This window comes from Elgaria multicarinata, chromosome 9 (assembly GCF_023053635.1).
Source record: "Elgaria multicarinata webbii isolate HBS135686 ecotype San Diego chromosome 9, rElgMul1.1.pri, whole genome shotgun sequence".
Taxonomy (NCBI): Eukaryota; Metazoa; Chordata; class Lepidosauria; order Squamata; family Anguidae; genus Elgaria; species Elgaria multicarinata.
The window spans coordinates 97,371,438-97,386,305 of NC_086179.1; the positions used below are offsets into that span (position 1 = coordinate 97,371,438).

General features: G+C 37.8%; 1 protein-coding gene across 1 annotated transcript in view; it reads left to right on the plus strand.

Moving 5' to 3' along the window:
• Positions 1 to 14,868, plus strand: part of CCDC91 (coiled-coil domain containing 91) — a 141,374-nt gene that overhangs the window by 93,156 nt on the left and 33,350 nt on the right. The window contains exons 9-11 of the mRNA XM_063134388.1: positions 229 to 321; positions 1,028 to 1,096; positions 12,995 to 13,171. Of these exons, the coding sequence (XP_062990458.1) occupies positions 229 to 321; positions 1,028 to 1,096; positions 12,995 to 13,171 (339 nt within the window). The remainder of the gene's footprint in view (positions 1 to 228; positions 322 to 1,027; positions 1,097 to 12,994; positions 13,172 to 14,868) is intronic.

Here is a 14,868-nt window from a genome sequence, read left to right on the forward strand (position 1 = left end):
CCACTAGTGCATGAATAAAAGGCAAGACTATATTGGAACAACACAAAATTATGCTAGTATTTTTTGGGGGGTTGCCCCCCCCCAAAAAAATTGAGGCATACAGAAGACCAATTTTCAAACTTTTTCTAGCTGGATGAACAAGAATTTAAAAAAAAACTAGTTTTCACAGCTCTTATTTTCATTGATGCCAGTGTCCAATCCTAGCAACAGGATCATCTTCTTTTACAGCATCAAAGGCTGCTTGATATGTTGGATAACGAGCGCAAAGTGTTAGAAGAAAAAACAGAAGAATCTTTGTTGCAGCAGTCACAAGTCTATAAGGTACCTTGTATAGATGAGCTTTGCTCTCTTAGACTATTGATAGTTGAGTGTCATTGAGTTGTGGTGAGTGACTCTATTTGCTAAGAACAAAGAACATTTATCTAGTGGTTTTTTATTAATAATATTTATTTATTTATTTATTACATTTATAATATACCGCCCCACAGCCGAAGCTCTCTGGGTGGTTCACAAAAGCCAAAAACAGTAAACATTAAAAGTATACAAAATTTAAAAACCAACAGAGAGATAAAAACAACAGTATAAAAACGCACACACACACACACACACACACACACACACACACGGAAGCATAACATCAGGCCCAGAAACTATTCCTGTGGTATCATAGGCAAATGTGACAAGCCCCAAAACAGATAACATACAACATTGCCAGAAGTAAATGTTTCTCTCTGGTTGCTGCTTAGAATTTCCAGGGAGGATTTAATTTACTTAGGGTGTAATCCTATGCATGTTTAGACAGGAAAAAGTCCTACAACTCCCAGCATACCCTGGCTAGCATTCTGTCTAAACATGCATAGTTGTGCCCTTAGTTATAGGTCTTCATAATTTTGTGATATGTGCTTTTTTTAAAATAATAATAATCGTACTCTAAAAAGAAAGGTCCCGGTGTTATAGGGTAAAGGATTTAAAAATAATGAACTAAGTGCTTTGGAATAGATTTAACATGCTTTAATATGTTTTGCAGGAAATGCTGGAAAAATGTATGGAGCAGGAAAGGGAAAGCAGCAGGGAGGCTTTGGCAGCTGCTGCAAAGGTACTGTATTACGCAGAAAGGGTTGCTGAAATAGCTTTTGAAACGGGTTCATGTGGCAGTATTGTCTACTATGGCTTTTCATTTTGGGGATGAGATAAAGTGGTTCAAAGAAACCGATAGATTTATTGCATATTTATACCGCCCAATAGCCAAAGGTCCCTGGCCGGTTCACAAACACTAAAACCATTCGAAGTATAATACATAAATACGTGATATAAAATACACATTAAAAAGTGATTAAAAACATACCACACATGATTAAAACATCTTTAATATTTAAGACATGTCTGCAATATACATGTATACATGTCTACTAAGAAGTAAGTCCCATTGAATTCAGGGATGGTTACTCTCAGGTAAGTATGTATATGATTGCAGGCTAAACATATCTGGAAAAGTACTGGAAAGTGAAATTGTGAATAGAAGATTTATTTATTTATTTATTTATTTATTTACTAGCTGTACCCTGCCACGCATTGCTGTGGCTCAGTCTGGTTAAATTGAAAAGAAAGAAAAGACAAAGCGGATGTTTCTAATATGTTTAATTTCACAATGCTTGTGGATATACAGTATTTTTAGTTGTTCCATTGTCTGTGTAGATATAGAGATTGTCTGGTTTGCCGACTCTAGAACACGCAACATATAATTGTCCATGTGAGAAGCAATCTGTGTCTAGATCTAAACCGCACAATTCTAAAGATTGGCCCTGAGCTTTGTTGATGGTGATTGCAAACGCCAATCGAATTGGGAATTGCAATCTCTTAAATTGAAATGGCATATCTGTTGGAATCATAGGAATGCGAGGAATGAGGACATCTTCACCTTTGAAAGGTCCTGTCAAGATTGATCTCCGACTATAACAATTGCCACTTCGTCTATAGTTGGAGCATTGAATCTTCGCACATGTTCTCCAGCAGGTGTTTTGTCAGCATGAATAACAATCTTGTGTGTATCAGATGGCATCATGTCAATTGCTGTTTTGAACAAATGTACTAAATTTTGATTTTGGACAGTACAGCAACACTGAGTAAGAAGATGGATGAAAATGATAAGAAGGCGGATAAAAGGATGGGGGTGCTCGCAGACAAGATCGCTCAGAATGATAACGCTATAAAGATGCTAGATGCTGAAGTAAAATTAGTGGAGAAAAGGCAGGATGCCTTTGAAAAAGGCTGTGAGGTGAAATTCCAGGAACAAGAATTAAAGCTGATTCAATTGCAAGATCAGGACCGACGTTTCAACGTACGTATTAAACACTTTGTTGAAGAACCAGCAGAGGATTTGAGAAAAATAATACTGAAATGGTTCAATGATATGATGCCTGATCTGGATATAAAAGACTGTGACCTGGAAAGGATCCACAGAGTGGGAGGAGCAAATTACGGAGGAACCAAGGACATTCTTGTGAAATTTGGCAGTTATTATAAAAAGGAGCAAGTGATGAAGAAATTGAGGTCCATGGCTATGATAAAATATAAAGGCAAAGCAGTGCAAGTATTCAATGATCTTTGTCAGCAAACACTCCAATGGAGATGCAGCGTTAAGCAAATAACTGAAACGTTAACAAGAAACGCAATAAAATATGCTTGGGGTTACCCTATTTTCTTAAAGTTTTCATATGGTGGGAGTCAACACAGAGTAACCTCTTTGGATCAAGGCAAGGAGTTGCTGAAGAGTCTGGGTTTATCTAAGGAAGCAAGTCTTGGAGCTGAAGCTGGAAACGTAGCTGAAGCGGGGGCGTCTGGGATGGGGTAAAATGTTGAATGGTTATGAGATAATAATACATAAAAGCTGTTAAGTATAGAGATCTTGCCGCTCGGGCGGAGCTCCGCCTCCCCCCTCCCCCCCTCCCCTAAGGTAGCTAATGGCCGGAGTGGTAGACTCACGGGGATATGGGGGGGGGAAGGTAGTGGGGGGGATGGGAGATTGGGGGGGTTAATAGGGTGGGAGGGAGGGAGTTGAAGGGGGGTTTAGGGTTTGTGTTTTTTGTTGTGTATGTTTATGAGTTGCAGAGCACAGGGATCGGAAGAAAAATCAAAAGGGTAAATATGAATAAAAAAATTAAAGTATCAACGCTTAATGTTAAAGGTCTGGGGGCAGTCGTGAAAAGGAGGAGAATAGAACAAATGTTAAATAAGGAAAGATCTGATATAATTATGATGCAAGAAACACACCAAAAACTTGACGGCGTAAATGAAATACGGACAAAGTGGTCAGTTTATTATGAAAAGTCATTGGGGACATCAAAAAAAAATGGAGTCGCAATTTTGATTTTAAAAAAAAGTGGATTTATATTGAAAACTATAAAAAAGGATGATAATGGTAGATATCTTATGATAAAGGGACAAATTGAAAGTGAACAATATACATTAGTCAATGTTTATGCTCCCAATGAGAGACATAGAGAGTTTTTTTATGGAATTATTTAAAGAAATAGAGGAGTTTAGGGAGGGGCATCTTATTTTAGCTGGGGATTTTAATATGGTAATGGATAATAGAGTGGATAGATCAAACCCCACTAATGTGGAAAAGAGAAATAATATTACTATATTGAATAAACTAGTAAAAGAAAAAGATTATGTAGATTGTTGGCATTTACTGAATGGGTCGAATCCGGGCTTCTCTTACTACTCCTCAGTTCATCATACATACTCTAGAATAGATTATATATTGGTTTCAAAAGAGTTTGCAAGTAAGGTATGTAAAATGGAAATGGGGGTAATAAAAGTAACAGACCATGCATTGCTAAGTTTAGAGTTTACAGTTAGAAAGAATTATAAAGAAGCGCTTTAGGTGGAAATTAAACACAAAACTTTTGAAGTATAATAAAGTGGTAGAAAAAATGCAAAGAGAACTGACAGAGACTTGGGAAATTAATGAGAAGGGAGGAACGTCAAGGGCAGTAGTTTGGGATACCATGAAGGCAGTAACAAGAGGGATATGTATTAGAGAAATGTGTAATTTAAGGAGGCAACAAATAGCAGAGCAGGAACAATTGGAGGAAGAGATTAAGAAATTGGAGAAAGATTATTGGCAATCTAAAAATAAATATAAATTAGTAGAAATACAAGCAAAGAAAAAACAATTAGAAAATTTAAATTTAGAGGAAGTTCAGAAAAATTTTATATATATGAAAAGGGAGTATTTTGAAAATAGCAACAGAAATTCTAGATTGCTTGCCAGGCTCACACAAAAGGAAAAAGCCAGGAATGGGATAGGAATATTGAAGGATAAACAAGGGAATTATTGTCATACAATGAAAGGTAAAATAAAAAATTTTCAAGAATTTTATCAAGAATTGTATAAGGGAAAGGATACTCAAATACAGAAGTTGGAAGCTTATATAGAAAAGTATATAAAGAAGGGAATAAAGATAGAACATAAAGAGTTAATGGAAAAGGTAATAACTCAAAGAGAAGTAGAAGAAGTAATTGAGAATCTGAAAGTGGGTAAATCACCGGGGGTAGATGGTCTAGGCTCAGAATATTGTAAGGTTTTTTAAAAAAATTTAGTACCAAAATTATTGAAGTTGTATAACTCCATATTGGAAGGAGAAAGAACACCAGAATCATGGGAACATTCATTAATAATTTTAATACCAAAACCAGATAAAGATTTGACTGTCCCTGATTCATATAGACCTATTTCGTTAATAAACCAAGATGCTAAGATTTTTTCAACTATTTTAGCAAGGCGGTTGAATAAATTTATAGAGGAATATATAGGGGAGGATCAATGTGGATTTGTAGCAGGTAGACAGATGCCTAATTTAGTGGGAAGGGTTCTAAATGTAATACAGGTGATAAATAAGTCTAGGGTTAAAGCGGGAATTCTGGCACTGGATATTTTCAAGGCTTTTGATTGTTTGAGCTGGCAAGCTCTAAAGGTGGTTTTAAATAAAATGGGATTTGGAAATAAATTTAAAGCTATAATAGAACAGTTGTACTCTCAAAATACAGTCGTAGTGGTAGTGAATGATGGTGTGATGGATAAGATACGACTAGCCAGAGGGACAAGGCAAGGATGTCCACTCTCGCCGATCCTATTTGTAATGGTAATGGAATTATTGGCGAATGCAATACGAGAAGATGAGGAGATTGAAGGAATAGGTAGTATGAAAAAAATTAAACTGAATATGTTTGCAGATGACACGTTGCTGACGATTAAAAATCCAATAGAAAAGATGGGGAGAATTAAACAGCAACTGAGAGAATTTGAGGATGTTACTGGGTTAAGAATAAATTGGTCCAAATCAGAAATGATGTTGTTTAACTATACTAAAAAGGAAGAGAAGGATTGGGAAGGAAAGGGAAGAGAAATGAGAGTTAGTAATCAGATTAGATATTTGGGAATAAAAATTACGCAGAAGTTAGAGAGTTTAGAGAAAGAGAATTTAAATGTGTTAAAAAAAGAGATTTTAGCAAAATTGGAAAAATATAAAAGATTAAACTTATCCTGGTTTGGAAGAATAGCATTAATAAAAATGAAGATTTTAGCAAAGATTAATTTTGTGTTTAGGATGCTACCAATAAAAATTTCAGAATTAGAGATAAAAAGTTGGCAAAGTATTATAAATAATTTTTGTAATGGTGATAAGAAAGCGAGGGTAAATAAAAGTAAATGGTATTTAAGTCAAAAAAAGGGAGGATTGGGTCTCCCAAATATTAAACTATATTATGTAGCTAACAGATTAAGACATATTGTGGAGGCAATTACAGAAATAGGAGAATTAGATTGGATGGAGGATAAAACTACAAGTAATATAGAGATTAATCTGGAGAATGTATTTTTTAGGGAAGGGGAAAAAAATGGGTAGAAAGTATAGATAACCCGCTTTTGCGGTCTCACTGGGAAATTTGGAGTAAATATAAAGGGGAGCTGCTTCCGAGCAGCTCCCCTTTGTCACCGGTAATAATGTTAAAGAATTTCCCGGAAGAATTAAAGAGTAGATTAAGTAAAGTTTTAATAGAAAAAAATAAAATGAAATTAAGGGAATGGTTAAGAGGAATGAATACAAGAGAGGATATGGAAGAGGTCTTTAAAGATAAAAAATTAACTTGGTTAAATTATTGGCAATTAGAACAGCGGACTAAAAAGTCGGTAAGAGATAACGGAGATTGTAGAGAATTGACGAAGTTTGAGGAATTAATAGTTAAGAAAGAAAATGATAGGGAGAAAAGAACAGTGTTAAAAGGGTCGATGAGTGAAATATATAGAATATTGGTGGAGAAAGGGTTGATGGATAATTCAGGCAAAATGGTTTGGGAGACAGATTTGAATGTACAAATAGGACAACGGGGCTGGGAGGGACTATGGAAACAAAGAGCGTTGAGAAATATGTCAGTAAGAATAAAAGAGAATTATTTTAAAATTATATGGAGGTGGTACCTAACTCCGGTTAGATTGAATAAGATAAATAATCAGCAGTCAGCAAACTGTTGGAGAAGTTGTGGGGGTAAAGGAACGTATTTACATATGTGGTGGGAATGTAACTATGTTCAAAAATTTTGAAAGATGGTGTTTTTGGAGATTGAAGAAATTGTGGAAATGAAGATAGAACGAACACCAAAAGTTGCATTACTGTCACTATTTGAAGATTTTAAATGCAAAAAGGAAATCAAGGAATTGATAACGAATTTGCTGACTGCAGCAAGATTGATTGTAGCTAGGAACTGGAAGATTCAAGGGGAATATTCTATTGAAGAATGGTATAAAGAAGTATGGGATATAGCTATTAATGATAAATTGACAAGTAATATTAAATGGAGAAGAGGTATAGCTAAATCAAATGATTTTGAAGGAATTTGGAAACAGTTCCTAATATTTGTGTTTTCTAAAGGAAGTGGGAAACCACCAGCAGAAGAAAGTATGAGATTCTGGAATCAGGAATGAGATCCCGAGGTGGGGGGTGCACTTCTATGTTAATTTTCATTATGTATTTAGATAAGATATTATGTATTCAACGTTTCAATATTTTGTAGTATGTTGTTGTTTTTTCTTTATGAAAGGATGTAATGTGTATGTTTAAGTATTGTAGAAAAATAAAATTATTAAAAAAAAAAATGTACTAAATTGTTTTTTTCGTGAAGTAGCTGTTGCAGTTTTGAAACGACGGACCTTTTTATGCCGGTATAAATTCCGCAGCGTGCATTCAATTCATCATTGCCATCACCAATGAAATACATTTGTAGGAATTTATGTTGACTATCTTGAAACGGAAGGAAGGAGCCGGCTTTATGATAAATTTGTCCTTTGACTTTGAAAGTTGGCATAAATGGAGCTGTGATTATTTCTGCACTGAACGACATCATTTGGAAGCATGAGTTGTATTTCCTGATGTTAGATTGGAAATGCTTTGATTCTGCGGTATATCCGGCAAGCAAAGTTTGTAATGGCTCTGGTGGTTCTCCAAGTTGAGGCAGTTTAATTTTTCCAGAAGCGCAACGCATTCCTTTTGTTTCTCCATTAAATTTAAGAGCCTTGCAATAAGGACACACTTCAGTCACAGTGCCGATGAGAACATGCCGCCTCAAACTATAATCATCAGCTGGGTTGTAGCGGAATGCAAGGCGATTGTAATCATGTGATTGTTTACCATGGAGTCGTGTTTGACGCTGATGTGCTGTTTCTCGTTGACGTCTTTCAGCCACTCTCAGCCTGTTGCGTTCATTCAGTTGAGAACAAAGCAGATCTGAAGCTGTAGAACGCGATTGCCGTGCTCGCAATCGTACATCCTCAAGTCTGGCTGAACGTTGCTTGCCTGGTTCCTTGGCACGTATTTGAGGCATTCTTTTTCTTTTTTTCTCATTTGCTGATGCCCGTTCTTCCTCTGTCTGATTTGCAATTTCTCGTCGCAGTGCTTCCGCTCTGCGAGTACGACGACCTAAGTGTGATCTTCTGTGGGGCATTATTTGGATGAAGTAAAGCAAATTGTTTGGTTTTTTTAAAAGGATGTTTTTACAGTGAGGAGGTTAGCGGAAACTCCTGGCAGTTATCTTTCTTCAGAACGTGTAGCTGTCACAGGTGTGACATCTATATTCACTCAGCCAATTGTGAGAAAACATGCAAATAGGAGAGGAGGCAGAGGCAGTGGATTGGCCTACTGGTTGGCAATGTCACAATGATCAGCAGGACTGGTTTTGAGGAGGCCTATTTCTTCGATTTTAAGACAAACCTTTGACCCCACATAGAACATAGTTATATAACAACGCTCACATATTCGAATGCAACGTTGTGTCAAAATTTCAAAGCAATCGGTGAAGAACTTTCGGAGATATAACATCTGTTTCGAACGGACATTTACATTTTTATTTATATAGACTAGCTGTACCCTGCCACGCGTTGCTGTGGCTTAGTCTGGTTAAACTGAAAAGAAAGAAAAGACAAAGTAGATGTTTCTAATATGTTTAATTTCACAATGCTTGTGGATATACAATATTTTTAGTTCCATTGTCTGTGTAGATATAGAGATTGTCTGGTTTGCCGACTCTAGAAGACGCAACATATAATTGTCCATGTGAGAAGCAATCTGTGTCTAGATCTAAACCGCACAATTCTAAAGATTGGCCCTGAGCATTGTTGATGGTGATTGCAAACGCCAATCGAATTGGGAATTGCAATCTCTTAAATTGAAATGGCATATCTGTCGGAATCATAGGAATGCGAGGAATGAGGACATCTTCACCTTTGAAAGGTCCTGTCAAGGTTGTTCCTTCTATGACGTTGCTCAGTAATTTTTTTACTGCAAGCTGCGTGCCGTTGCAAAGTTTTGGCTGATTGATATTTCGCAACATGATAATTGGCACTCCGATTTTCAATTGCAGTACGTGCGGTGGCATCCCTGGCAGATCGAGTGAATTCAAAAATTCTGTTGGATAATTAACCGCTTCATCTGCTTCCACAACAGTGTCGATGGAATTGTATGTGACTGCCTCGCTTTGAATGTTAGATTGAATAATATTGTTAAGTTCGTAGACGTTTTTGTTCTTGGCCGCAAGAATAGCTCGTTCACTCAGCCAATCGTGATTCTTATAATTGGTTTGAATATTTGGAAATTCTTTTTCAACCAATTCTTCTTTTGACGTCACTAAATTACAGAAGTTATGAGGTAATAAAATTCGTCCTGAGGTCAGATCAACCGGCACCTTTCCGTTCCCAATTTCCAGCAATTGACGTGAGAATATCTCAGCTTATCGATCGTTTTGCAGCTAGACACGCATATTTGTAGTTAATTTTAACGTCTTTACGTGTCGCCACAAAGTAGAGTATTTCAGGCAAGCATTTATTTCGTCCGCTGGTATCGATCGAGGATTTACAGGTAATGTTTGCCTGAAATCTCCTGCAAGCAATATTAATGTGTTCCCAAATGGTCTGATGTTTCCACGCAAATCTTGCAATGATCTATCAAGAGCGTCGAGTGATTTTTTGTGTGCCATTGTGCATTCATCCCAAACAATAAGTTTGTATTTTTGTAATATTTTCCCCATGCCGGATGCTTTGGAAATGTTGCACGTGGGAGTTTCAATGAATTGTATGTTTAAAGGCAATTTCAAAGCTGAATGAGCAGTTCTTCCACCAGGTAGCAATGTCACAGCTATTCCGGACGACGCAAGAGCTAAGGCTATGTCATTTTGGGATCGAATTGCTGCCAGAATCAATCTAATTAGGAACGTTTTACCAGTTCCTCCTGGCGCATCTAAGAAGATTTCTCCAATCCCGTTATTGATGGTTTTCATTATTTGATCGTAAATGCGTTTTTGCTCAAGCATTAGCTTAGGAATATTTGATTGCACATACGACAAAAGATCATCCATGTTGTAATTTTGTTCACGACGCAATTCTACATCGAACGAAGCAGCAACAGTTTGATTCGGTGATGGCATTCCCAATTGATTGAGAACTTTGTTTGCGATTTCTAAGCACAAATCTTCAATAATTATCAATGCTTCGTTGTAGATTTCTGGTGTGAAATCCATGTTTATATTTGAATTTTCTTTGCGTATTCGACGGAGAATATCTGCAGCCATGTCCGATTTATATTTCTCCCATAACTCTGTTGGAGATGAAGGAGAGCAGGCGGTCAATATGATTGCAAACAATGCACGAATTTGATTTGGATGTGACGTGTTGCACGCGTCATTAATGCATACATCCCAGTGTCGGTCGTTCTCCAATAAATTCAGAGCTTGACATGCACTGTGGAAAGTGGCATGTGTAATGCCGTTGACAATTCTCAAGTGATGGAAAGACGTTGGACCGGGCACATTTACCAACAGCATGCGAAGAGAGAAGCATTCATCTTGATTGGGATGCACGGTGTACAGTCTGCCTATCGTTGTTTCTTTGAATATGCCAGGTTGTCCATCGACTCGATCTGAAGCTGTAGAACGCGATTGCCGTGCTCGCAATCGGGCATCCTCAAGTCTGGCTGAACGTTGCTTGCCTGGTTCCTTGGCACGTATTTGAGGCATTCTTTTTCTTTTTTTCTCGTTTGCTGATGCCCGTTCTTCCTCAGTCTGATTTGCAATTTCTCGTCGCAGTGCTTCCGCTCTGAGAGTACGACGACCTAAGTGTGATCTTCTGCGAGGCATTATTTGGATGAAGTAAAGCAGATTGTTTGGTTTTTAAAAAAGGATGTTTTTACGGTGAGGAGGTTAGCAGAAACTCCTGGAAGTTACCTTTCTTCAGAACGTGTAACTGTCACAGGTGTGACATCTATATTCACTCAGCCAATTGTGAGAGAACATGCAAATAAGAGAGAAGGCAGAGGCAGTGGATTGGCCTACTGGTTGGCAATGTCACAATGATCAGCAGGACTGGTTTTGAGGAGGCCTATTTCTTCGATTTTAAGACAAACCTTTGACCCCATATAGAACATAGTTACATAACAACGCTCGCGTATTCGAATGCAACGTTGTGTCAAAATTTCAAAGCAATCGGTGAAGAACTTTCGGAGATATAACATCTGTTTCGAACGAACATTTACATTTTTATTTATATAGATTGTACTGGCAAGAAAAATGTACACGCACAGAGAGAGAGAGAGAGAGAGAGAGAGAGAGAGAGAGAGAAGCAATATTGCCGATTAATCCTAGTTAAGCAGTTTACTCTGGAACTTCTCTTGTATTTGGGCTTAATTGGGACCCTGGACATCTTCACTCTACATACATTAAATTAGCATAGTATACCTAGAAATCTTGTATTATCAATTATTGCTCTCTTGAATTATCCAATGTGGCTGTCGCTGCTAGAAGGGCCTCTGTGAAAAAAACTGGAAAGGGAGTGGGTGGGGGTTATTTGCAGCTTGCAGATAAGGTGGCAATGCAGGCAGGAATGCTTTTGGTTCAGACCTAAAACAATCGAGTTAGCAGAAATAGCTCAAAATAAAACTAAAAGCTGAAAATTAAACTTCTTGCAACCATTTTTTTTCTCAGTATTGTGTCATACTGAGATTTGTTCAATCTGAAGTTTTTAAAATTGTGCTGCCATTCTTAATTTTTACCCCTTCAAGTTCTAATTAACATGACATAGCTTAATTGTTAATAGGTAGTTAAGAAAGGTATGGTCAAATCTGTCAAGCTCGATTTTGTTCAGTTCTTTGCTTTATTTGAATGTTATATTCATTCTCTTTCACTTCAGTTTGTAATTTTTTAAAAGTCCATATGAAATGTACACATTTACATGTGCATTTTTAAAATATAGACTTTTTTCCACTTCACAAAATATACACACTTTTGTATATACCTTCCCAAATACATCCATTTCTGCGAGCCGTTTCCCCTAAAACAATGTGTTTTGTACATAGTTTTCATTAATATACAAGTTTTTGTACACATTGTTTTGTAATAAACACATTTTTGTGTGCACTTCTCAGTAATATACATAATTTTCCATGGCTTTTTTAGTTGTGAAGTGCATCACAAAATTCTGAAGAGTGCAGATACTGCCACATAACAGTTCTGGTTCATGTGTAGGTTTGGGTAGTATACATTTAGTGAGTTTGCATTATAATACGAACCGAATGGAGGCAGTGAGGGGGAGGCAGACAACAGTGGCCAGGGCTGGGGAGAGGACAGGAGAGAGGAGAGTTTGCTTCTTGAGTGGTGGAGACCAGAGAGGGGGGCGATTCACCCTCTCTGGTCTCCATGTGGTGGAAGGTTAGGTGATGGCCCTGATTAGTTGGCAGGTAGGTGCGTGCAAGCCGCTGCCCGTGGTGTGTTGAAGGGGACATTACAATCCCAATCAGTATTCAAATTTAGCTGCCAGTGAAGAAGATTCCCTTTTCTCTCCTCACTTGAAGGAAAGGCAGTGATATTTTCCCCACTGGTACCCAGACTCAGGGATCCACTACAATATTTTGTTGCAGATTTCAGTTGTATACCACAATACCTGATGGAACGCCTCTCCCGACATGAACCTACCCGTACACTGCGCTCAACATCTAAGGTCCTCCTCCGAGTGCCTACTCTGAGGGAAGCTCGGAGGATGGCAACAAGGGAGAGGGCCTTTTCAGTGGTTGCCCCCCGACTGTGGCATGATCTCCCCGATGAGGCTCGCCTGGCGCCAACGTTGTTATCTTTTCAGCGCCAGGTCAAGACTTTTCTCTTCTCCCAGGCATTTTAACAGCATTTAACAACGTTAAGTTTGTTTTTAATGGACCCCAGAATTGTTGTTTTTAAATGGATACTGTTTTTATACTGTTTTTATGTTTTTTTTTAAAAAAAACTGTATACTTTTAATATTTACTATTTTTAATGTTGTAAACCGCCCAGAGAGCTTCGGCTGTGGGGCGGTATATAAATGTAATAAAATAAATAAAATAAATAAATATACATATGTAAATAAATTATTTGAGTATTAATATCTATTTCCAATTTAACTTCATTATTTGAATTACAGATTGAAAAACAAGACATGCAAGCTGCTATTATAACAGCAATAAAAGCAGAAAGGGGAAATATGAAAAAGCTTCATGAAGCAGAAAAGGAATTATGGCAAGCAGAGCAAAATAAAGAGCATGAGAAGATTGCTCAAGCAATTGAAGATGCAATGCAAGAACAAAGACAAAGCAGTCAGGTTAGATTATGTTTATCACACTCTTTTTGTATTATGTTTACTACTTCAGTGTTACAGTCTATATTGAGTTATTGGGCTCCGGTGCATTATGTAAATACAAGCATCTGTGTTTCACTTCAGACAAGAAAGGTTTGTGTACATTTGATTCAGTTATTCCTATTTCATAAAATCATTCCACCTAATAGCAATTTTGGTTGGTGGAATTCGATTTGGAAGCAAAATGCCATCCAAAAATGTGGTTTTCACATATACAGGGGACTTCCTAGGTATGCAGAAATATTGAAGTCCGTAAATTAAATAAGAGAAAGAAATGTCTTAAACACAGAAAAAAATGAACCTGTTTGTTTCCATGACTTGTGAGCTTTTCGGATCTTTGGAATGTTGAGGGCATAGAAATAGGACAATTCTCTGGATGGTGTGAAGGAGGTGTCTGAGGTGGTGTAAGGGAGGCATGCAAGGTATGGGTTACTCCCTTTCACTGCCCAAGTAAGACAGAGATTGCGTGAATTGCGATCTTTTCTTCCTGATCCATCACTTCCTGCCTCAGTTCCCTTCCCTGCCTTTAGTCAACACTCGAGCTCTTTCCTCAATTTTTACCTTACAATCTATTACCCCTCAACCCTCTACTTGCCTGCTTCCTGACACAGTGCCATTGTCCCTGGAGGGTCTCCAAAATGGGAGGGGGACTTCCAAAGGAAGGAAGAGGAAGGCAGTGTCAGCAGAAGGCGAAGACTCAACTACGAATGTGATGCTAGCCTCCACTCGGCACCCTACTCAACCAGCTCCCACCAGAGCTTGCTAGTAGCGGCTGAGCACGTCGCTGCCCAACCAGTTGCGCACTGCTACACCACCAGAGGAACAAGGAGAGGGAAGTTAGCTCTCCCTTCCACATATTAGAACTAATAGCCCTTCCTTCCTTCTGTCCCAATCATTCACACCCCAGAGCCAGAGCCATTAGGCACGTGGAGACTGTCTTTATCTCCTTCCTTCCATCCAACCTCCCTAGGGGAAAAAGGTGTCATCATCCACAGTAGTTGGATGGATCAAGACCTGGATCTCCGTGGCCCTGTGACTCACAGGATGTTCCAAGGCTCTCAGAGAGGCATATTTTGAAGTCGGTACTAGATGTGTTTTGTCTCTAGTGAACATGCATGCAAATCTGTGCATACAGTAATGCACCATTTACCATGCTAGGGTGGCTTATGTTGAACGGTTAGTAATAGTTTAAGACAATTATGTTTTCCAGGAGTATATTTCTTTTTTTACATTTTATATTTATATTCTCTCTCTCTGTGTGTGTGTGTGTGTGTGTGAGAGAGAGAGAGAGAGAGAGAGAGAGAGAGAGAGAGAGAGAGAGAGAGTTTCTATGTGTGTTTATGTTTTCTGTGTCTGTGTGCTGTGAAAGAGAAAGTGAAAACAGGAGTTTGTATTTGAGTTTCCTACAATATACAAACTACTGGATTCTTTTGCTTCCAGGAAAGCAAAAAGTTTTTGCATTGCTGTTGTACATAAAATAGCTTTCTCTGTGTGTGCACCCACATGCAAAAATGTCATTAGTTTATTTTATTTATTTATTTATTTATTTATTTATTTATTACATTTATATACCACCTCACAGCCGGAGCTCTCTGGGCAGTTCACAAATTTAAAATATTTCTTGACCACCTTTCAGGGCAGATGCTCTCCCACATAATAAA